Source organism: Balaenoptera physalus (genome assembly GCF_965194825.1).
Source record: "Balaenoptera physalus genome assembly, chromosome: 2".
In the NCBI taxonomy this organism is placed as follows: domain Eukaryota; kingdom Metazoa; phylum Chordata; class Mammalia; order Artiodactyla; family Balaenopteridae; genus Balaenoptera; species Balaenoptera physalus.
The window spans coordinates 34,728,781-34,753,415 of NC_138883.1; the positions used below are offsets into that span (position 1 = coordinate 34,728,781).

General features: G+C 45.9%; 1 protein-coding gene across 1 annotated transcript; it reads left to right on the forward strand.

The window, feature by feature from the left end:
* The first annotated feature begins 1,015 nt into the window (after nucleotides 1-1,015).
* On the forward strand, nucleotides 1,016-24,206 carry PLEK2 (pleckstrin 2). The gene is made up of 9 exons (XM_082451842.1): nucleotides 1,016-1,236; nucleotides 8,588-8,752; nucleotides 17,828-18,009; nucleotides 19,222-19,313; nucleotides 19,628-19,815; nucleotides 20,049-20,150; nucleotides 21,905-21,988; nucleotides 22,899-22,977; nucleotides 23,727-24,206. Exons 1-9 carry the CDS (start codon nucleotides 1,195-1,197, stop codon nucleotides 23,852-23,854), a joined length of 1,062 nt encoding a protein of 353 aa, XP_082307968.1. The 5' UTR covers nucleotides 1,016-1,194; the 3' UTR covers nucleotides 23,855-24,206.
* Nucleotides 24,207-24,635: the final 429 nt, after the last annotated feature.

Genomic DNA, 24,635 nt, shown 5'->3' on the forward strand with positions numbered 1-24,635 from the left:
TAGAAGGTGCTGAGTCGATGTTCAGTCTGCAATGGAGTGGAAGCCCCATTGCTTTTGGACTCCTCTGAGATCCGAAGGTCGGTTTGTGCAGAAGGCTGAAATGGGCCATTTCCAGGGCACAGGAGCCCGTTGTGGTTTGGGAGTGGGCTCCAGGCTGGTTCTGAAAGGCAGCCAGGGGCACCATCTCCCAATCTAGAGCTTTCTCTTCCTTTTTAGGCATCTGGGGCCTTTCCCCTTCCTGGTGAACAGTCCTAACAGGGCCCTTCACACTGCGGGGCAAACAATGACTAAACTGACCTTCTCCTAAGGACTACCAGACAGGAGCAGTTTTACTGACGCTTCCTTTTGTTTCGGGCGCCAATATGGCTTGCTGTCCATCCATCCAGTCCTCACTTAAATTTGTGACATTTTGTTCATCATGGATTTTTTTTTTTGCATTAATTTTTACTAAAATTTTTAAAAATATTTAACATATTTTAAAACATTGCATTAAAATATTATTTATCTTGTTACTGAGTTCCTTGGCACTCCATTAACTTTTGCCCCTAATGATGGAAACTTCAGCTCTAACCTTGTGAGGGGAGAGGTGTATTTTGGGGACAGACTGTGCCTGCTTCCTTAAACCTGTGACCTTGCTAATGGGAACTTCTCTCTGCCCCCACCAGAGGTCAGGATAAAGTTCCCAGCCTGGTTCCAACTCATCCACTCTCCCACCCCCATTTCCATGGAGCTCAGGAATGACCCCAAATCTTTGAAATCCTTTCGGTTCAGCTTAATTCCGTTAAGTATTAGTCAACGGCAATATACTAAGTGCCAGGCAAGTACCTGGTTAAGGCCGGGAGTGGAGGAAGATGGGCAAAGACGGGAAGAGTCAGAGGCGCAGAGCGCGCTGGGGGAACCTGGATGGAGAGAGCCTGGGCGGGGGAGGCTCCGGGAGGCGACACGGGGGCGGGACTCCTCTGAGGACTAACCACGGACCCTAGGGCACCTTCTGCGGGGAGACGACGTCAGAAATCCTGTCCAGGACTGACTTCCTGCCCGGGAGGCCCCGCGGCCTCGGGCTCTGGGCGCGGGCCAGCGGGGCGGCGCCGGCGCCGGATCAGAGGCGCTTCCTGGGCGCAGCGCGCGCCGAGCTGCGCGCGGAGGAGCGGGAGGCGCGGGACGGCGCACCGAGGAGGGCGCGTCGGCGGCGACATGGAGGACGGCGTGCTCAAGGAGGGCTTCCTCGTCAAGAGGGTGAGCGCAACGGAGCCTCTCCGGACACGGCCCGGGGCGGGCCCGCGGCGGGCGCCGGCTCACCTGAGCCGCGATCGGGCGGCCTGGGGCCACACTGGGAGGAGGCGCGTGTAGTGGGGAGAGCCGGGTGGACGGTGGTTGGGGGTGAGCTTTAGATAGAAAAGAGGGGCCAGGGCACTGGCGAGGAGGAGAATCCTGCTTGGCTAGGGCGTGTGGGGTGCAGGGGGCAGCTACTCGTAGTGGACAGCTTAATTAAAACAACTTACTCAAATACGAAGCGTATAGGATTTAAATATGATGTATTAAAACAACGAAAGTGTGTTCGGTAGTCCCCAGCGCCCGTCCAGTTAATGCATCGTCTCCTGTATTCTTCACAATAACCCGTGAGCGAGGAGGAAGCTTATGTTTCTGAAGCCCCTACTGTGCACCAGTCCTGGACGTTGTCTCCTTTAATCCTCCCAACAGTCTGACAGGTTGGTGGTCCCACATAACCACCACCCCCCCCTTTCTTCAAGGGGAAAACGAAGCTCAAAGAGGTTAAGTAGCTCAGGATCTGGACTCGTGGGTGATGAAACACGATCAAACCCACTCAGGCTGACTCCAAACCGTTTTCTGCCCCACTGCAGGGTGGGTATTGTTATTCCTGTATTACAGATGAGGAAACAGGGGTAGAAAGATGAGATCGCTTGCCCAGAGCCCCAGGGCTAATAACAGCCGAGACTGGCACCTCCATCCTCGTTTCTTCCACATCACCCCGTGTGGCCTTTCCCACAGCAAGCAAGAGTCCACACAAAAACTCAACATATAGGATCAAGGTAGAACATGAATGAAAATGCAGCTGCAAGAGGAAATTAGATTTTTAAAAGTTCTTTTAACATTGATGTTCACACTAAACATTTATGCTAACCCTAACAGCAGAGCATAAAATCTGGGGATGAGCCTTTTGGCTCTTCTGAGTTTACAGCTTTGGGAGGGGGATGGATGAAGAGGGGTGAAGGGATTCGGCCTCCCCTGGCCACCAGATCAACCCTGAGGTCTCAAAGTCACTTTCTGTTCAATAGGAAATGCAGCCATGTTATTTTACACATTATTTGACATAGGAGGGCGGGTGTGTTGTTTGCTCAAAACTGTAAGCAGGAGGAGGTGTAGGAGGCTGTGCCGGATCAAGGGTCAGAGTGGATACAAGCAGGTACAAAATTCCACGCCTGTTTCACGCCACTGGGATTAAAGTGATAGGTTGGTCGCTCACAGTTTGTGGAGGCAGCTGCACCTTAGAGAGACCACCTATGGGGAACTTTTCCTGCAGCTTATAAGGTGAGAGGGAGAGGGGTTTGGGCAGGGGGTTTTGGTGGGCATTGTTGATTGCTGGGATAGCCGAGCCCTGGTAGGGGCCTGTTGAGGACAAGCCCGCGCAGAGGGGCCCTTTGGGGCGTCCCCGTGTTCCTGGGGGTTACCTTATATGATTCCCCACCAACACCGCCACCATGCAGAGTCAGGGGAGGGCTGGAGGGAAGGGAGGATGTGAGTTCTCTTCCGGATGGGCCACCCATTCCAGGGTGGCAGCTAAGGGAGTACAGGGTACAGGGAAGTGAGGACAGTCAACCAGGTCTGGACCCAAAAGCCCACCGAGGGCCTTGGCTGAAATACCTAAAGCACATTCCAGCCAAACCCAAAGACAAGAGTTTGGAGCTGGAGCCTGACCCTGAGGCAAGCGGAAGCCACACCCTTTCCTACAAGGCGGGGATGGGGCCCCTGCCCCTGCTAACAGCCCCTGCCTACTGATCAGTCGGGCTTTCCCTCTCCCCCATTTCCCCTCTCCTCCTGGATGGCAACAGCAGCCCCCGTGGCCACTGGAGAAGGTGCAGGGCTGCGACGGTGGGATTCCACAGATTCAGGGGGGGTTTACGGTCCAGAAGTGGGGCAGGGCCCAAGCTGGAAACCCAGAGTACAGAACAGTCATCACCAGTGAGGGCAAAGCAGGAGACGGGCAGGGGCATGATGGATTTGGCTCTTAATCCAGCCCAGACAAGAAAGAAGCAAAGCTCCCGACAGAAATGCAGAGTGCTCACTTGGCCTGGCTTTAGAAGGAGGGTGAGGGGGAAGGAAGGCGGATCTGTGTGGGTTGGACTGCTTGTGCTTTAAGAAGCAGCTGAAGCACTGAATCAGGCATTGCTGCCTGGCTCGTACCTCAGAAACAACACTCAGAAAATGACATGGCAGTGTCAACACGCTTTGGCCTAGAAATTTCATTTGTAGGACTATCCCCAGGAAATGCCATACAAGCTTTAGGAACAAAGTGTTATTTCTGTAGTGAAAAAACTGGAAACTACCTATATGTCCCCCCAAATAAACAAATGATTACAAGTGAATTACCGTTATGCAGATGTTAAAAATGTTTATAATATTATAATCCAAAGAGTAAAAATATAAATGGTATGAGTAAGGAAAAAATTTGCTTGGAAGAAAAAAGCAAGAAGGCTAGAAGAAGTTTCGAAAGCTAAAGGTCTCACATCAAGGTGTTCGCAGGGCCATACTCCCTCTGAAACCTGCAGGGGAGAATCCTTCCTTGTCGCTTTTGTTTCTTGTATTCGCAGGCTGTAAAGGAAACACGCAGATTTTTCCTTCCTGTGTAGGAAAAACCTAGTTCTTCCCCACTGTGTGTTTCTCTATCCTGTGGGGTTTCTTTACTTTTACACAGAACACTTCACTTCTGACTCTTCTGGTCACCAAATGTGTGGAGGTTTTTCCCTACACCAAGCAATTCTCTGCAACACCCGGTGTGTGTCCTACAATTTAACTCAGTGCTGACGCTATCTACTCAGAGACAGCGTTAGATCCCACAGCATAAGAGCTCAGTCCTACAAGACTGCTTGCCCAGCCCTCCCCCGTGCCCCAACACACACACACACTTCAGACACCAGTCAAAAGCCCCGGTTGTCACCTGTGCTCTGACCAACTGGCTATAGATCAGAGGTTCCAGGGAAACACTTAACTTACGTTTACCAGCTTATTAAAGAATGTGATAAAGGAAAGAAATGAGCATCCAGATGGCAGAGATGGGTAGGGCAAGGTATGTGGGAAGGGGCCCAGAGCTTCTGTGCCCTCTCCGAGTGTACCACTCTCCCAGCACCCCTGTGTGTCCCCCAACCTGGAAACTCTCCAAATCCCATATTTCTGGGATCTTATGGAGGCGTCATCATGTAAGCATGATAGATTGTTAACTCCATTTTCAGCCCTTCTCTTTTCTCAAGAGAATGGGAGGGGGGCGCTGAAAATTCCAAGCTTCTAATCATGGTGTGGTCTTTCCAGTGACCAGCCCTCACTCAGGAGCCCACCCAGAGTTGCCTCATTAGCACAAAAGATACTCCTGTCACCCAGGAAATTACAGGGGGTTCAGGAGATCTGTACCAAGAACCGGGGGCAGAGAGCAATATATTGCATTTTCTGTTATCTCACACAGGCACTCCTTGCTGTTCCTTGACTTGTAGATGCATCATTCTATCTCTGCCTCCATCATCGCATGACTATCTTCTCCCTGTGTGTCTTTCAGTGTCCAAATTTTCCTCTTCACATAAGGACACCAATCATATTAGTGTTCTTAGGGCCACCCTAATGTAGTATGACTTCATCTTAACCTGATTACATCTGCAAAGACCCTATTTCCAAATCAGGTCACATTCACAGTTCCCTGGGGTTAAGACTTCAATGTTTCTTTTGGGGGGACATAATTCAACCCACAACAAATACCATCTCTGCTACTTTGGGGTTGTAGGGTCTTGGGCAAGACCTTTCTGGGCCTCAGTTTCCTCATCATTAAAGTTAGGGAGTATAGTATAGGCTTTTTCAAAGGGTCCCCCAGCTGTAACATTCTGTGCTTCTTTTTTTTTAATTAATTAATTTATTTTATCTTTATTTTTGGCTGCGTTGGGTCTTTGTTGCTGTGCGCCGGCTTTCTCTAGTTGCAGAGAGCAGCTAGTGGGGGCTACTCTTCATTGCGGTGCGCGGGCTTCTTATTGCCATGGCTTCTCTTTGTTGCGGAGCACGGGCTCTAGGTACGCGGGCTTCAGTAGTTGTGGCACGTGGGCTCAGCAGTTGTGGCTCGTGGGCTCTAGAGCACAGGCTCAGTAGTTGTGGCGCACGGGCTTAGTTGCTCCGCGGCATGTGGGATCTTCCCAGACCAGGGCTCGAACCCGTGTCTCCTGCATTGGCAGGCGGATTCTTAACCACTGCACCACCAGGGAATTCCCATTCTGTGCTTCTTAAGCCCAGTCCTAGGGTTACATCCCAGCTTATGGACTCTCCTCCTTCCCCCTAAGGGGGCTCTACGCCATTCATGGTCCAGCTGGCCTCTGGTCCCAGTCAGCCACTTACAGACAAGGAGCCTGGAGAGGGAGGAAGATTCCCAGGTGAAGGGAAGCCTGGGTTCTTTTTCAGCTTATACCACTGTATTTTTGGCCTCTGACACCATTTGCCTGCTGATTTTGGATGAGTCCCTTACGCCCTCTGATTATGGCGAAGCTTATCTGAGAAGCAGGGATAATGGGGCTTTCCTTCCCATTTTGTGGATTATTACAGTAACCTCCAGCTGAGCTGGCCGCTCCGGTCTGGCCGACCTTACTCAGCTGTTCTGCCCCGGTGTGGTCGGTTGATCTTTTTAACGTGAGAACCTACGCTTGTCATCCTTCTGCTTAAATGTCTTCAGGGACTCCCCTCCGGCCGCAGTGAAGTCACCAGCTGCTCCCAGTTTTCTGCCTACATAGTAGATTCTATCTCATCAGCCTTTCTTGGATTGCTCTCCTTTGCTGTCAGTCTGGATTCTTAGCTGCTCATAACATGGTCCACTCTAGCAAGTTTCAACAGAAGGGATTTCAGAGAGAATAATAAATATCAAATAACTCAGGAATATTTGGGAGGGCCAGGTACCATACAGCCAGAGATGATGCAGCCAGACAAAAATATCCAACAGCACCACCAGACGTTTCTTGTGGAAACGTCACTGCCGACACTGTTTGCCACTTGTCCCTGGTAACTCTGGGGACTGGGTGTCAGAAGAACCTGTCCTTCCACCACTATCCTGCCACCTTGGCGGCTGCCAAACATGCATCAGTGCCCCATGCACAGGACTGGCAGCAACCCGGCCACCTCCCTGTTCCTTCCTGCCATCGATTCTGGGAAGTGTAGCATTTTGTCCAGGAAATGTAGCCCTATCTCTATTGGTTTGTTCTGCTCAACTTCTGTTGGTTACACTTCTCTCCCTAACATCTCCAGGCCCCTTTCTCCTTTCCGGTTGTTTTAGTTTATTAGGGCTGCTATAACTACCACAGACAGGACCACCTAAACAACAGAGATTTATTGTCTCACAGTTCTGGAGGTCGGAGTCTACGGTCAAGTTGTAGGCAGATTTGGTTTTCTCTGAGACCTCTCTCCTCGGCTTGTACATGGCACCTCTTGCTGTGTGCTCACATGGCCTTTCCTCTGTGTGCATGCCTCCCTGACATCTGCGTGTCCAAATTTCCTCTCCTCATGAAGACCCCAGTCAGATTGGATTAAGGCCCATCTAATGGCCTTATTTAACCTAATCACCCCTTTAAAGGCCCTGTCTCCAAATACAGTCACATTCTAAGGTAGTAGGGGGTTAGGGCTTCAACATATGAATGGGGAGGGGGGGATAATTCAGCTCAGAACACCTATGTTTTAAGGTTTAAGACTATTTTGCCCCCTCCCTTTCTCTGCCTCACACCGGCCCCCATGCCGGAGCCACACCTGTGTGCCAGCAACTGCCTTTACTGCTAATGCTACGCCAGGACCCCCTCAGCAGGGATTGTTGGGCGAGGGGACTCGAGTCTGGGCTGTGTGGTCTGGCGTAGACCAGTGCTCACACAGTCAACTCCTTCGACAATTTTCGGTTCCCTAACACAGTCAGTACACGCACGCTGAGCGTGGAACAGAATTGCAGCACCACAGATGTGAGAACTGAAGGGGCCTTTGAAATTAATAAATGCTGGGTCAGGAAACCAGTGAATCGGGGACAGTCTCTGATTCAGATAAAGTGCATCTCTCTTGTTTAGAATCCAGCCCTAATTGGGCTCTGCTCTGGGAAACATGCCAAGAAAGTCACTTTCATGAGCGTGTACACAATCATTTCATTCTGATTCTTCAGCAGACATTCTCCCATCCACTGTTCTGTTCTAGAAACGGACTCTCTGCCTTCACCTGACTATCCTGTCCACTGGCTCCATGACCCACCTGAGAGCCCCCCAAACTCCCCTGCCTTTTAGGCCTGTCACAGCAGGCTAGGTAAAAATGTTAGGGTCCTTAACAATTTGTGGCTTCAACTTTACAAATTGCCCACACTCTTCAAGTAGCAATATTCTTTTTCTGGAGTATATCCTAAGGAAAAAAAATTAAGAGATGCAGATCAAAATTTATGTGCAAGGATATTCATTGCAGAGTTGTTTATAATAGTGAAGAAAAGAAACAACCTCAGTTACAAACAACAGGAGATGGACAAGGAAATGATGCTTCCACCTAGTGGTCATTAAAAGACATGTTTTAAAGAAATTTAATGGTGTGAGAAGATGCTTGGCAAAGTCAGCAAAAGAAAAACTGGAAAATAAAACTCATATATGTAATATCCTGATTTTTAAAAAAACTAGAAAGTAAAAACTAAAAGGGAAAAAGACTGGAAGGAAATACAAAATGTTAACAATGGCTGTCTCCTAGTAGCAGGATCTTTTCTTCTGTTGACTTTGCAGTTTCTTTCAAGGCTTATAACCAGAAAAAAAGAACAAATGGGAACTAGAAAGTCAATGCCAAAGGTCTTTGTTACATACTCAAAAGAGATGACAAAGAGATCCAAAGCTCATGCTTTCTTCATGAAAATGAAAATAAAACATATGATTCTGAACTGGATCCTTTGGCTATTAAGGACATTATTGGGGTAATTGGTGAAACTTGAATGGAGTTTGTGGAACAGATGAAAATAATATATTCATGTAAATTTCCTAATGTTGATGATTGTATTGTGGTTATGTTGGAAATACCCTTTTTATTTTTTGGTAGGAGTTACACAATAAAATACTGAGAAGTGATTGGAGCTTCATCACGTTAAAAACTAACTCTTAAACACTTTTGTAAAAAAGTTTATAATTTTCTTCAGCTTTTCTCTGAACTGAAACTATTTCAAAGTAAAAAAATAAAATTAAGCTAAAAAAGAGAGATAATGCCGTCCCCTTATTGGAGAGTTGATCCCATGGCACAGTCTGGTCACCTGTGCCATGAGCCACCTCTCCCTGGACACCACGTTGTCCCCTCGGCCACCTCACCTCAGGGTTCTCCTGTCTGTCCTCAGGGTCACATTGTCCACAACTGGAAGGTGCGATGGTTCATCCTTCGGCAGAACACGCTGCTGTACTACAAGCTCGAGGGGGGTCGGAAAGTGATCCCTCCCAAGGGCCGCATCCTTCTGGATGGCTGCACCATTACGTGCCCCTGCCTGGAGTATGAAAACCGACCAGTAAGTGAAGGCCCCCGCTTCCCAGCTCCTCCCTCCCACTCCCCGGACCCTCCCGTCTCTGGCCTCTTTGGTGAAGGTGGTGTGGGCCATGGGAAGAGCTGAGTTACTGAAAAACCTAGACTCAAATCCTGGCTGCATCACGTACCAGGCATGTGACCTTGGGCAAGTAACTGCATCTCTTCGAGCCTTAGTCCCTCATCTATAAAATGGGATAAAATAATGACACCTGACTCTCTCTCACGGCTGTGATGAGGATCATGAAGGTAATGGTGGGTCAAAACACCTTGTAGGCTAGGAGACACTACATAAATGTGAATAATTACTGCTACTTGGGGTTCAATAGGATGACTTTCATCCCCCGAGGGGTACGTGTTCCAAAAGTCTGGGGCAGCTTCAACTCTACCATCAGAAAAGAATCTGAATTAATCATTTACTGAGGGCCCATTAAGTGCCAAGAAATTTGCTGGGCTTGGAGGTGTCAGGGAAGAAAATGGTAAGATTGCTTCTTTCAGTTAATGATCTTATTATGAAAGCAAGTGATTAACAGAAAAACATTCAGAGTTCCAAATGTTGGTACAAACATTATTAGCCACAGAGAACACTGTATTGCTGAAGGGGAGGAAAACGCCATCATAGGCTGTCTGCTCAGGTACAGCTGTGAGAGGGATAGAGGTTTGGGCAAAGATCTGAAAGAGGAAAGAGGCAGAGGTTCCAGGTAGGTAGAAGGTCTTGGGTAAAAGTGAAGGGACAGTTAGGGATAAATTTGGAGATGAGGATGGCCACTGTGGCCAAAGGGTATGTTCACTGAAGGAGTGGTGGGAGATTGGCTGGGGCCAGGTACAGGTAATAGGGAGCCATTGAAGGTCTTGACTGAGAGAAGGGGCTGGTGAAAACTCTCTTAGGAAGACCAAAATGAGGACCTAAGCTCAGTTCCTAATAAGATAACTAGTTCCATAAAGAAGGGATCTTACCATTTTCTTCTTTCTTATCATGTTTTTCTTCTTTGGCTCTTCTAGACAAATTGATGAATCTTCTAAGTATAAGAAAATATTAATGACAGTGAGTTCTGGGTAATGGGTTTACTGGTGTTTGTTTTGTACTCTTTTATAGTTTAAAATTTTTCTCAAATAGAAAACAAAAGGAGCTGTTAAAATAATCAGGCATGAAATGAGGCAGAAAGAAGGGATGAACATGAGGAAACATTATGAAGGAAACATTGACGGGACATCATTGACTGGATGTTGAGGGCAAGGGAGAGGGAGGCATTGAATATCATTCCAGCCTAAGAGGCTGCAAAAGTGAAATGTCATTCTGTATTTCCACTGCAAACCTGGAAATGCCACTGATTAAAAGAGATGGCGTAGCTCTCCGTGGGGGTGGGATGGGACTGCTGGGGAGTGCTGAGCCTGGTGAAAGACTTGGGTCTGCGTCTTCTTCCTTGTAGGATCATCAGACCAGACACAATGTCTGGGCACATAGCAGATGCTTAGTAAATGTTTGTTGAATAAATGCTTAATAAAAAAGAAAGATTTACAGATAAGTGAGACAGTTTTAAGAAGACAACCTAGTTTTCTAGGTGCATTTAAGACTCTGGGTCTCAATAAATTAAACCTTGGAACTTGTAGGTTAACTTTTTCTTGGGGGGTGGTAATTTTTTAAAATTGGAGTATAGTTGCTTTACAGTGTTGTGTTAGTTTCTGCTGTATGACGAAGTGAATCAGTTATATGTGTACATATATCCCCACCCTCTTGGACCTCTCTCCCACCCACCCCCCATCCCACCCATCTAGGTCGTCACAGAACACCGAGCTGAGCTTGCTGTGCTTTATAGCATGTTCCCAATAGCTATCTATTTTACACATGGTGGTGTATATATGTCAATCCTAATCTCCCAGTTCATCTCACTCTCCCCTTCCCACCCCTTGTCCACATGTCTGATCTCTACGTCTGTGTCTCTATTCTAGATTCCACATATATGCGTTAATATACGATATTTGTTTTTCTCTTTCTGACTTATTTCACTCTGTATGACAGACTCTAGGTCTATCCACATCTCTACAAATGACCCAATTTTGTTCCTTTTTATGGCTGAGTAATATTCCATTGTATGTACGTACCACATCTTCTTTATCCATTCATCTGTTGATGGACATTTAGGTTGCTTGCATGTCCTGGCTATTGTAAATAGTGCTGCAATAAACATTGGGGTACATGTGTCTTTTTGAATTATGGTTTTCTCAGGGTATAAGCCCAGCAATGGGATTGCTGAGTCATATGGTAGTTCTATTTTTAGTTTTTTAATGAACATCCATACTGTTCTCCATAGTGGCTGTATGAATTTACATTCCCACCAACAGTGCAAGAGGGTTCCCTTTTCTCCACACCCTCTCCAACATTTACTGTTTGTAGATTTTTTGGTGATGGCCATTCTGACTGGTGTGAGGTGATACCTCATTGTAGTTTTGATTTGCATTTCTCTAATAATTGGTGATGTTGAGCATTTTTCATGTGCCTCTTGGCCATCTGTATGTCTTCTTTGGAGAAATGTCTATTTAGGTCTTCTGCCCATTTTTGGATTGGGTTGTTTGTTTTTTTTGATATTGAGCTGCATGAGCTGTTTGTATATTTTGGAGATTAATCCTTTGTCAGTTGCTTCATTTGCAAATATTTTCTCCCATTCTGAAGGTTGTCTTTTCATCTTGTTTATGGTTTCCTTTGCTGTGCAAAAGCTTTTAAGTCTAATTTGGTCCCATTTGTTTATTTTTGTTTTTATTTTCATTACTCTAGGAACTGGGTCAAAAAGGATCTTGCTGTGATTTATGTCACAGAGTGTTCTGCCTATGTTTTCCTCTAAGAGTTTTATAGTGCCCAGCCTTACATTTAGGTCTTTAATCCATTTTGAGTTTATTCTTGTGTATGGTGTTAGGTAGGGTCCTAATTTCATTCTTTTACATGTAGCTGTCCAGTTTTCCCAGCAAACAGACTGTCTTTTCTCCATTGTATATTCTTGCCTCCTTTGTCATAGATTAGTTGACCTTAGGTGTGTAGGTTTATCTCTTGGCTTTCTATCCTGTACCATTGATCTATAGTTCTGTTTTTGCACCAGTACCATACTGTCTTGATTACTGTAGCTTTGTAGTATAGTCTGAAGTCGGGGAGCCTGATTCCTCCAGCTCCATTTTTCTTTCTCAAGATTGCTTTGGCTATTCGAGGTCTTTTGTGTTTCCATACAAACTGTAAAATTTTTTGTTCTAATTCTGTGAAAAATGTCATTGGTAATTTGATAGGGATTGCATTGAATCTGTAGATTGCTTTGGGTAGTATTGTCATTTTCACAATATTGATTCTTCCAATCCAAGAACACGGTATATCTCTGCATCTGTTTGTGTCATCTTTGATTTCTTTCATCAGTGTTTTACAGTTTTCTGAATACAGGTCTTTTGTGTTGTTAGGTAAGTTTATTCCTAGGTATTTTATTCTTTTTGTTGCAATGGTAAATGGGATTGTTTCCTTAACTTCTCTTTCTGATCTTTCATTGTTAGTGTTTAGGAATACAAGAGATTTCTGTGCATTAATTTTGTATCCTGCAACTCTACCAAATTCATTGATTAGCTCTAGTGGTTTTCTGGTGGCATCTTTAGGATTTTCTATGTATAGTATCATGTCATCTGCAAACAGTGACGGTTTTACTTCTTCTTTTCCAATTTGTATTCCTTTTATTTCTGTTTCTTCTCTGATTGCCATGGCTAGGACTTCCAAAACTATGTTGAATAAGAGTGGCGAGAGTGGACAGCCTTGTCTTGTTCCTGATCCTAGGGGAAACGCTTTCAGTTTTTCTCCATTGAGAATGATGTTTGCTGTGGGTTTGTCATATATGGCCTTTATTATGTTAAGGTAGGTTCCCTCTATGCCCACTTTCTAGAGAGTTTATCATAAATTGTTGTTGAATTTTGTCAAAAGCTTTTTCTGCATCTATTGAGATGATCTTATGGTTTTTATTCTTTAATTTGTTAATATGGTGTATTACATTGATTGATTTGCATATATTGAAGAATCCTTGCATCCCTGAGATAAATCCCTCTTGATCATGGTGTATGATCCTTTTAATATGTTGTTGGTTTCTGTTTGCTAGAATTTTGTTGAGGATTTTTGCATCTATATTCATCAGTGATATTGTCTATAATTTTCTTTTTTGTGTGTGATATCTTTATCTTGTTTCGGTATCAGGGTGATGGTGGCCTTGTAGAACGAGTTTGGGAGTGTTCCTCCCTCTGCAATTTTGTGGAAGAGTTTGAGAATATAGGTGTTAGCTCTTCTCTAAATGTTTGATAGAATTAGTCTGTGAAGCCATCTGGTCCTGGACTTTTATTTGCTGGGAGATTTTTTAATTACAGTTTCAATTTCATTACTTGTGATTGGTCTGTTTATATTTTCTAATTCTTCCTCGTTCAATCTTGTAAAGTTGTACCTTTCCAAGAATTTCTCCATGTCTTCCAGGTTGTCTATATTATTGGCATATAGTTGCTTGTAGTAGTCTTTTATGATCCTTTGTATTTCTGTGGTGTCAGTTGTAATTTCTCCTTTTTCATTTCTAATTTTATTGATTTGAAACCTCTCACTTTTTTTTCTTGATGAGTCTGGCTAAAGGTTTACCAATTTTGTTTATCTTCTCAAAGAACCAACTTTTTTGATCTTTGCTATAGGTTTCTTCGTTTCTATTTCATTTATTTCTGCTCTGATCTTTATGATTTCTTTCCTTCTACTAACTTTGGGTTTTTTTTGTTTTTCTCTCTCTAGTTGCTTTAGGTGTAAGGTTAGATTGTTTAGATTGTTAGATTGTTAAATTGTTAGATTGTTTATTTGAGATTTTTCTTATTTCCTGAGGTGAGATTGAATTGCTATAAACTTCCCTCTTAGAACTGCTTTTGCTGCATCCCATAGGTTTTGGGTTGTTGTGTTTTCATTGTCATTTGTTTCTATGTATTTTTTTATTTCCTCTTTGACTTCTTCAGTGATCTCTTGGTTATTTAGTAGTGTATTGTTTAGCCTCCATGTGTTTGTGTTTTTTGCAGTATTTTTCCTGTAATTGACTTCTAATCTCATAGCGTTGTGGTCAGAAAAGATGCTTGATACGATTTCAGTTTTCTTAAATTTTCCGAGGCTTGATTTGTGACCCAGGATGTGATCTGTCTTGGAGAATGTTCCATGTGTACTTGAGAAGAAAGTGTATTTTGCTGCTTTTGAGTGGAGTGTCCTATAAATATCAATTAAATCTATCTGGTCTATTGTGTCATTTAAAGCTTGTGTTTCCTTATTTATTTTCTGTCTGGATGATCTGTCCATTGGTGTAAGTGAAGTGTTAAAGTCCCCCACTATTATTGTGTTACTGTCGATTTCCCCTTTTATGGCTGTTAGCATTTGCCCTATGTATTGAGGTGCTCCTATGTTGGGTGCATAAATATTTACAGTTGTGATATCTTCTTGGATTGATCCCTTGATCATTATGTAGTGTCCTTCCTTATCTCTTGTAACAGTCTTTATTTTAAAGTCTATTTTATCTGATATTAGTATTGCTACTCCAGCTTTCTTTTGATTTCCATTTGCATGGTATACCTTTTTCCATCCCCTCACTTTCAGTCTGTATGTGTCTGTAGGTCTGAAGTGGGTCTCTTGTAGACAGCCTATGTATGGGTCTTGTTTTTGTATCCATTCAGCCAGTCTGTCTTTTGGTTGGAGCATTTAATCCATTTACATTCAAGGCAATTATTGATACGTATGTTCCTATTACCATTTTCTTAATTGCTTTGGGTTTGTTTTTGTGGGTCTCTTTCTTCTCTTGTGTTTCCCTCCTAGAGAAGTTCCTTTGCTATAAAGCTGGTTTGGTGGTGCTGAATTCTCTTTGCTTTTGCTTGTCTGTAAAGCTTTTGATTTTTCTGTTGAATCTGAATAAGATCCTTGCTGGGTAGAGTAATCTTGGTTGTAGGTTTTTCCCTTTCATCACTTTAAATATATCCTGCCACTCCCTTCTGGCCTGCAGAGTTTCTGCTGAAAAATCAGATGATAACCTTATGGGGATTCCCTGGTATGTTATTTGTTGCTTTTCCCTTGCTGCTTTTAATATTTTTTCTTTGAATTTAATTTTTGTTAGTTTGAGTGATATGTGTCTTGGTGTGTTTCTCCTTGGGTTTATCCTGTATGGGACTCTCTGCACTTCCTGGACTTGGGTGGCTATTTCCTTTCCCATGTTAAGGAAGTTTTTGACTGTAATCTCTTCAAATATTTTCTCAGACCCTTTCTCTTTCTCTTCTTCTGGTACCCCTATAATTTGTATGTTGGTGCGTTTAATGTTGTCCCAGAGGTCTCTGAGACTGTCCTCACTTCTTTTCATTCGTTTTTCTGTATTCTGCTCCTCAGCAGTTATTTCCGCCATTTTATCTTCCAGTTCACTTATTCATTCTTCTGCTTCAGTTATTCTGCTATTGATTCCTTCTAGTGTATTTTTCATTTCAGTTATTGTGTTGTTCATCACTGTTTGTTTGGTCTTTAGTTCTTCTAGGTCCTTGTTAAACATTTCTTGTATTTTCTCAATCTGTGGCTCTATTGGATTTCCGAGATTTCAGATCATCTTTACTATCATTACTCTGAATTCTTTTTCAGGTAGGTTGCCTATTTCCTCTTCATTTATTTGGTCTTGTAGGTTTTTACCTTGCTCCTTCATCTGTAACATATTTTTTTGTTGTCTCATTTTTTTTTTTGATGGGTGGGGCTGTGTTCCTGTCTTACTGTTTGTTTGGCCTGAGGCGTCCAGTACTGGAGTTTGCAGGCAGTTGGATAGAGCTGGGTCTTGGTGCCAAGATGAGGACCTCCAGGAGATCTCACAACGATTAATATTCCCTGGAGTCTTAGGTTCTCTGTTAGTCCAGCGGTTTGGGCTTAGTGCTTCCACCACAGGAGCTCAGGCCCAACCCCTCACCTGGGAATCAAGATCCCTCAAGCCGCGCAGTGCAGGCAAAAAAAAAAAAAAAAAGCAAAACAGTAATAAAAAATAAAATAAAATTAGAAAAATTAAAAATGTATTAGGAAAAATAAAAACATAAATGAAACAACCACAAGGCAAAAACAGAACCACAACAACAGCCAAAAAAAAAAGAAACCTGGAAAAGGCCTTGGTGGGGGGCGGAGCTTAGGTGCAGCATGGCTGGAGGGGGTCCCGGAGGACTGAGGTTTAGGCCCAGGGCCCCAGCAGGCTCTCTGGGGCTTGAGCAGGCAGGGGAGACACTAGCCTCATTCCCCTCCGATCCCCCAATACCCCAAAGGTCTCTCCCCATCCCTGCTAATCCCTGCTCCATGGGTGGGCTCCTCCAATCTTGGGAACCCCTCCCTTCCCCCAGCCGCCCCTCAGGGTTGCCAGTCCCATCCCGCCTCCACTTTTCCTCCCCTCCCCCTTCCCCCCAACATCCTACCCGGTTGCTCGGGGATTCCTCCCGTCCCTTTAGGTTTCCAAGGTCCCTGACCAGTGCCTGGTAGGGGCCCTAGTTGTGAGGAGACGTGAACTCCACCTCTTCCTACTCCACCATCTTGACTCCTCCTCCCCTATAGGTTAACTTGTTGACCTGATACCATTTCATAGTCTTTAAGGAACAGTGGAGAGCAGAAGTGCTGGTAGAACAGGGTGGTGATAGGAAAACTTTGTTCTGTGCTTCAAAAAAGGAGACAAGTTGCTAGCTGGAGCTGTGAACTTCTTGCTAATTCTACGTAAAATTCTCAAACAGAGAAAGTTGTCATCTGCCAGTTCATGACTACTTGAGGGGGAATAAGCCAAGAGGAGTCAGTAGGTTCACTAAGAACAAGTTATAAAGTGTATCATCTGTGTGTGTGTGTGTGTGTGTGGTTAATTTATTTTTAATTAGGGAAGCTATAAAAAAGTGTGTCTGGATTTCATGTGGAACTTTATAGTCTCTCCTGAGATCTTTTCATTAAAATGGCAAACTACAGACTGACAGGGTGCTGGTTGAACTCATCCTTCCACGATGTTGATGAGTGAATCCATGTTAACTTGGAGGAACGGCTTCATGGTACTCTTTGGGACCGTGAGCCCACCTTGTCTTATCCATTTTTGCTGTTTAGGTGAAGGAATTGATGAAGTTTGCAAGCAAAGCAAGGTGGGAGCTAATACATTGGAAAACAGAACCAGAATGAGACAGAATCCTTCTGTTTTCCAACAGAAGTTGTGAGCCCAGTCTACTCAGATGACATTTAGTAGGATCAAAATGCAAAATCTACAATGTCTGAAAAAAACCCCTAAATGCCCATTTAAAAGATGGAGGAGATGTGGCCCACCTGAAAAAGACTCTCAGCTGACTGTACAGAGCATCAAGCCCTGAAGATGCCACTGCTAATGAAACCTCAAGCCCGTGCTGCCTTGTACCCCCAGACCTTCCCTGGAGCAGTTTGTTCCATTCCGAGGGTCATATTTTATGAGAATGTTGAACCAACTGCAGAACATTTAGCAGGGCATAAACTGGTTGAGAAAGTTTAAACAGTATCATATGAGGAACGTGTGAAAGACTTGGGATGATTAGACCCGATTAGAAAGAGGATGAAGAGGAGCAGAACTAACAGTTCCTTCAAGGTAGGCATTAATAGCCTCATATGACAGGTGAAGGAACTGAGAGTCAGTGGGTCCTTTAACGTGCCCAAACGTCCATAGCTAAGTATCCATATCAGTCTGACCTGGAAGCCTGTGCATTTCCCACTTCAGCACAGGGGCTGTCATAGGAGGTGAGCTCAATCTATGTGGTTCTAGAAGGCAGAATCAGGAGCAGAGAGACCAAGTGCCCAGGAAGCAGACCCTATGCTAATGAGTCTGTCCAAAGGGGAAAGGTGGTGAGCTCCCCGTCACTGGAGGTGTACAAGCAAATCTTTTAAAGACCACCAGCTGGGGTGTGGTTGAGTGGTCGGGCATTTGGCAGTCACTGGACCACGTGGCCTCCCAGATTCGCCTCGGTTCTGTCATTTTAGCTGCCCAGCCAGCATTCTCTTGCCTGCTTGGTCTGACTGGCTGTCTTCCCACAGCTCCTCATTAAGCTGAAGACTCAAACATCCACGGAGTACTTCCTGGAGGCCTGTTCTCGAGAGGAGAGGGACGCCTGGGCCTTTGAGATAACAGGAGCTATTCACGCGGGGCAGCCGGGGAAGGTCCAACAGCTCCACATATTGAAGAACTCCTTCAAGCTGCCCCCTCACATCAGCCTGCAGTGAGTGCCTGGGCCCTGCCCTTGCCCTACCTGGCTTGGCTGCAGACTCTTCTGTCTGTGTGCAGCGGGGATGCAGGGTTGGGGTGGGGTTTGGCGGGGGGAGCGGCCTGTGGCTGTTACCCTGGCCTGACTGGTACCACCATTGTGCTTCAGGGCCTTTCGCTGTCACTGTCCTGTTTACATTGTTTTCTCTGCCTGGGAGTGGCCCTACCTACCTGCCCTGGGAACCTCTTGGGGCCTCTGCTGCTCCTGCCCCCCTCAGTGCCTTGACACCCTCTCTTCAGTTTCAGCCAGGGTGCTCAGGGCTATGTGACAGCTCCCCAGGAATCTCTGCTCACCCAAGTCATTAGTCTTGTTTGCAGCCTGGGGGCAAGAACGATGTGTTCTGGTAGCGGTTGCATTCTCGCTCTGTGGGATTCTTCATCCATTCATCCATTCATTCATTTATTCATTCATTCAGGAAACAGTTATTGAGTGCCTACTGCATGCCATACATTGCTCTAGGTGCTCAGGAGATGCAAATGAGAATAAACAAAGTCTCATCTCAGGGGCTTTCCAGCCCAAGTACATAAACAGAGAATGAGAAAAGATCTTCCATTGGTGGCAGGAATCATCCCACAGAACAGAAGGAAAACAGTAGTGGAGGTGATACTCTAAAGTAGGGACGGATGAAAGGAGTTCCCATCATGGAATCTCTTACATCAGCCCATCTGCAGGAAATACCCCCTAACCTTCCAGGCAGCAAAACTACCAAAAAGCTCCATACCAGGCTCTGGGATCTTGATTGTGCATCTAGGGTGCGGCTGAACCATGGTGGGTGCAAGGAGGACCAGTGGCAGATGGGTGTGGGTTCAAGTGATGGGTGACTTTGAGAAGTAGCTGGAGGAGTTTGAACTTTATGCAGTAGATCATAGAGAATCATTACTGAACATTCTTTTGTTTCTAAATTAAATGCCACAGCTCATTAGTTCTACTACAAAAGTAATACCTGTCTAGTCTAGAAATATTAGAACATTTAGATGAGCAAGAAGAAAAAGAAATGTCCCCAAATCCTACCTCTCAAATTCTGATGCATAATGGAATACCCCTTTTTTTGCGATGTGTATCATGCCATGTGCCATGTGCTTTATACCCTTAGCAACGACTCTTGGACCCTCCCTCATACCTGTCAGTGTGACAAGGGTCCCTCTCCTTTGCCTTCCTTCCGTGTAGTCGCATCGTGGACAAGATGCATGACAGCAGCAGCGGAATCCGGCCAAGCCCCAACATGGAGCAGGGAAATACCTACAAAAAGACCTTCATAGGTGAGCCTCCCCTCTCGGGGGCTGGGCCAGGCACTGGAAACCTGGGGCTTGGTGATCCGGGACTCAGTGTGCTTGACCGGCTTGTGTTGAGGCCAGAGCTGCCTGCCAGCCAAGGGGCTGGCCTGAGATGGCCACGTGTGAGTGCGGCCACAGCTCTGAGCAGCAGGTGGGGCCTTCGGTCTGCTCTAGGGCAGAGCCCCAAGGCTATGCCAGGCTGCCCAAGAGGTCAGAGTCAATGAGGTCACAGCCAGGCACCCTGAGGAAGCCGGTCTGGAGCCTGTCATCTGACGGGCGCTGCCCTTGCCCTGATGCAGGCTCCTCCCTGGTGGACTGGCTCATCTCCAACAACTTTGCGGCCAGCCGTCTGGAGGCCGTGACCCTGGCCTCCATGCTCATGGAGGAGAACTTCCTTAGGCCGGTAGGCACCCGAAGCACGGGAGCCATTCGCTCTGGGGATCTGGCTGAGCAGTTCCTGGATGACTCCATGGCCCTGTACACTTTTGTAAGTTAAGGAGTGGGTTCCTGTTGCCACAGGGGCAGAGAGAGGAAGAGGCAACAGGGTGGGGGGGGCGGGGGTCCACAGTCACGGGTGAGAGGCCAAGGCTGGGGGAACAGCTTCACCCCAGGTCGAGTGGGTTTTCTGTATGGAGGCTTTTCCTTTCCCCCGCGGTAGCCTCCACAGCCTAGAACTAGGACCTTTCGGTGACAGAGTTCTTGCTCTCTCCTTCCCGCTAGGCTGAGAGCTCCAAGAGGAAGATAAGCTCCAAGGAAGAAATCAGTCTCAGCACCGTGGAGTTAAGTGGCACAGTGGTAAAGCAAGGCTATCTGGCCAAGCAGGTATGGCCGCCTTGGAGGGGGGAGCAGATGGGCAGTTCTCAAGCTCGGGGGAGGCAGGAATCCCCACAAAGGGCGGGAAGGGCTGAGACTGCCAGGGGCACTAATTATCAGCAGAACCTGCTAAAGTCAGGGTCCAGTGGTAGCCACCGGGAGCAAATCAAGGGGCATGCACGTGTCCACTCGCGCATACACGAGCCCCAGACAAGGGGGCGTTCCGGGAAAAGTGCACACAAGTAGTTATCGCAGCATTAGAAAACAATGCCTATGTCACTGCCCAGTTCACTTATTTGTCTGGAAGGGCATTGCCTACTGGTTGGCATTTTGCCTTTGCTGGCTTTCTGCTCCCTGAGGCTTCCTGGGGTCTCTGCCTGCTTTTGTGGGACTCTGCCTGCCCCCTTGAGAAGTATTTTCTCCACCTACTTCAGTAGGTTGAAGGTGAAATTCTACAGTGTAATCTCCGTGTTTAAAAACTGACCATGGCCACTGCTCCTACCATGTTGGGAGAGCGGCCACGTTAAGCGGGGACAGCCGGGTCACAGTCACACTTGCAGCATGTCCACCTGTGCCTGCAAACCAAGCTGCCGCGTCCCGGCACCTGAGGTGTAAGCCAATCTCCTACACACCTCTTGTGTCTGTACGCTCCTGACACGCCACGTGAATGTGTGCGTCTGTACAATGCTGCTCAGCACCGTTCCCATCTTCTTGGAGCACTTGTTGTCATTGTCACCTGCTTCTTGCGTATCAGGATCCCCTTCTGCTCTTAGATTGCTTACCGTCCACGTAACTGCCTGTTTATTCCAAGGGCTCTGCTTCTGCTGGGCCTGAAGGGAGTCTGGTGAGGGGAGGTAGTGAGGTCCTGGGAGAGGAGGAGGCTGTGGGAGGGACTCGGAGTGCTCCAGACTAGAGGGCTAAGGAAGCTTTGTGATCTAGGGGTGAAGCCACAATCACACGCACGGCAGTATCTTCCATGCTTAGATTTAAACATATAATTGATTGTTTCTTACTCTTTTTTTTTTTTTGCAGTAGAGTTGATTTACGAGGTTGTGTTAGTTTTTGGTGTCCAGCAAAGTGATTCATTTATAAATATATATATACATATTCTTATTCCTATTCTTTTCCATTATGGTTTATTACAGGATATTGAATATAGTTCCCTGTGCTATACAGTAGGACCTTGTTGTTTGTTTGTTTTATATATGATAGTTTGTATCTGCTAATCCCCAACTCCTAATTTATCCCTCCCCCACCCCCTTTCCCCTTTGGTAACCATAAGTTTGTTTACTACGCCTTACTCTTTTTCTGATGCAGAATGCCAAAGTGGTTTTCACTGTATATAAGTGCACATATACATACCTGTAGGCATAGGTTTGTTTTCGGACTAAGTTGACGCTTAAAATTTGGTGCCCTTGGGTTCAAGTTTGCCTGTGAGTTCTTGGTCCAGTTGAAACCTGTGACCTCCCTGTCCTCCGTGTGCCCTGAGTGGTGTCCAGGCAGTGCTACCCACTTCTTTCAGTGCTGACCCTCTTTGGCTGTGTCAACTAGGCTAAAGGTGACAGTGCTGTTGGTGAAGTGTCACTGAGCCGTGAAGCCCATGACACGTCACTGCAATCCCCAGGTCTCCAGGCTCTTTTGAGAAAGTTGTTCGTTGGAGCAGCCTGGCTGGGAGGTTCGAGGTTCCGCACTGGAGGCACGGAGGTGGGAGGAAGTGACTGAGAGCTGTCACCGATGAGCCTTGCACCCTCTCTTTGCCTCAGGGGCACAAGAGGAAAAACTGGAAGGTGCGGCGCTTTGTTCTGAGGAAGGACCCGGCTTTTCTGCATTACTACGACCCTTCCAAAGTGAGTGCCTTGTCATGCTCCCAGACACGTCTCTCCAGAGCAGAGCAGAGCAGGCAGCTGGCTTCACCTCCGCCCTTCCTCCCAGCATCCCTACCATAACTCCCACCCACTATGCCTTTCCTTCCACAGTGCAGGCTACCCCTCACAGTCTGATCACTCCTTTCTTTCATCACATTGTTGCCTGCTCAGTGGATCCTGCTCAGTGGATCTACATTGTTTTGAGAGGAAAAGCGTCTTTCAGTTTCTCCAAAGCTGGCTGTGTGCCTAGGGAAGGTGAGGTGGGCTGATAAAGAGACTCCTAACTGGTGCTTTCTAGTCTCTTTTCACCCCTTTCCACCCAAAGAGTCCATGCATTCTGCCCCCTCAACCTCATGTCCCCACCAACGTTTTGAAAGGTTTCTTTTACCATTTAATATTTAAGCCATAATTCTTGAGTTTCAGATAATAAGTATTACTGCATGCTGGGTTTGATCTAATTCCAATCAGAAGAAAAGAAAAATGTCCTTTTAGTCAGCCTGTTCAGCCTTGTCTTGGTAGATGTATTCGTTTTTTGAAATAAGAATGGACCTTCCTCCCTTGCTGAGCTTCAGTCAGGAACCCCACCCTAAGCTGAGAAACTGAAGGAGGTTGAAAGAGCCCCCCACCCCGGGACCCTGCTAGACCACAGGGAGGGCCGAGGGACAGGGAGGAGGGGGGCACTCTGCAGCTGGCTGTGGAATGAAGAAGCCCAGACTTCCTCGCTGGTGCAGACAACTTGCCATGTGATGTCCAAGTTCAGCCTCAACTGCTGTTACAAATGACTCTCACAGACTACTTTAGCAGGCTGACTGCGGGTGGTTATAGATGAGAGGGTGACTCTTCTTTTTTGTGCCTTCACACAGTTCCTAATCAGGTCTCCTTTCCTTTGCAGGAAGAGAACCGGCCAGTGGGTGGGTTTTCTCTTCGTGGTTCACTCGTATCTGCTCTGGAGGATAATGGCGTTCCCACTGGTAAGGGGCAACTTTGGCCCTGGCCTGATCTCGGGGGCCTCCCTCCTGTGCTCTCAGTTAACACTCTGCTGATGAAGGGCTAAGCTGTGAGGGCTGATGGGCTTTCTCAGCGAGACGATGAATGGTGTGAGCTTTGAAGCCAATTAGAGAAAGGGCAAGTGGGGTGTTCTTAGTGTGTTAACAACACAACTAAATGACCCTTGTCTTTAATATTCTTTCCCATCCTTTTCTGTGCTTACTGGCCCATAGGCTTCCACCTAAGAACAGTAGCTTACAGTAGTGCTTAAGGATTGACAACACACTATTAGCACACTAATTTCACAATAGACAGTTGAGGTAGGAGGATAGTATTCTTCTTAACTTATGGATGTAGAGATTGAGGTTCAAAGAAGTTAAACAATTCAAGTCAAATCCCACATCTGTGTCTGGTTTTAACATAAACATACTGGACTCTTTGATGTGAGTTAGACTGTAGACCTGTGGTTTGCATAGGGGGCAGGCCAAGAGGGCTTCCAAGAACGTCCAGACATAGCACTGGCAGGCCTTAAGGCACAGATGAGGGAGAGGGGATGGACCAGAGGAATAGAAGAAAGCACACATCTGGTGGGATTTCCTAACCATACATATTTGTACTAAGAAATACTTCATGATATGTGTTTTTGTCTGTGTCTCAGTTGACTTTCAGATACTCCCAGCTGAAAGCAGACATGGATGTTCACTCGCTGATTTTTTTTTTTCTTCCTGACTAGGGGTTAAAGGGAATGTCCAGGGAAATCTCTTCAAAGTGATTACTAAGGATGACACACACTATTATATCCAGGCCAGCAGCAAGGCTGAGCGTTCAGAGTGGATTGAAGCTATCAAAAAGCTAACGTGACAAGGACCTGAGGGAACGGGATCAGGATTCCTCCCTCTTAACAGATGACACAGGATTTCCTGGAAAATGGGAATGTGTTAAGACTTTTAGCTTTTTCTATTTTGTACTGCTTTGGAGTGAGATTGGTGAACAGTTCCTTAGATTACAGTCGGCAGTGGTGCTATTTCCTTCCCCACCTTCAAAGTTAACATGGAAATGCTAGAATAGACATTAGGCATCAGCATCTTGACTTCCGCCCATCATCACAACCAGCCATTCCTTGGGTACCAAAGTAGGTTTCCCTTGTCACACTAACTGGCCACGTTGTAATACTAAATAAAACACTATAGTCTCATGGTGGTGCTCTCTGAAATGCTGTCAGCAACTCATTCTTTGGAATGAATAAAAATTGATATTTGTTCCTGGCTATTAGAATTCCTATACCAAGTTTTAGTTTTCAAAGGTTTTGCATGCTTAAGGCTATACGAATTATTAGACAAGCTGATTATAAAAACATCTCAAGTGATCTGTCACTAAAACGTGCCTCATCTTAAAGTGGGGATGGGGGCAAAATTTTGAAAATATCGTCTTGCTTTGAAAAATAAGCCTTCATGTTATACGTTGCAGAAAAGAAATCATGGTCTCGGACAGATTAGTCACACATACAAAAAAAGTAGTTACAGCTTTTCTGTGGGAAAAAATGTCATTTAGATAGACACAGAGCAGGAGCTTGCTGAAGGACAGGAACAGGAGCTCTCTAAAGGACACAGAAAGATGTCAATGGGAAAAGAATTAAATCAAG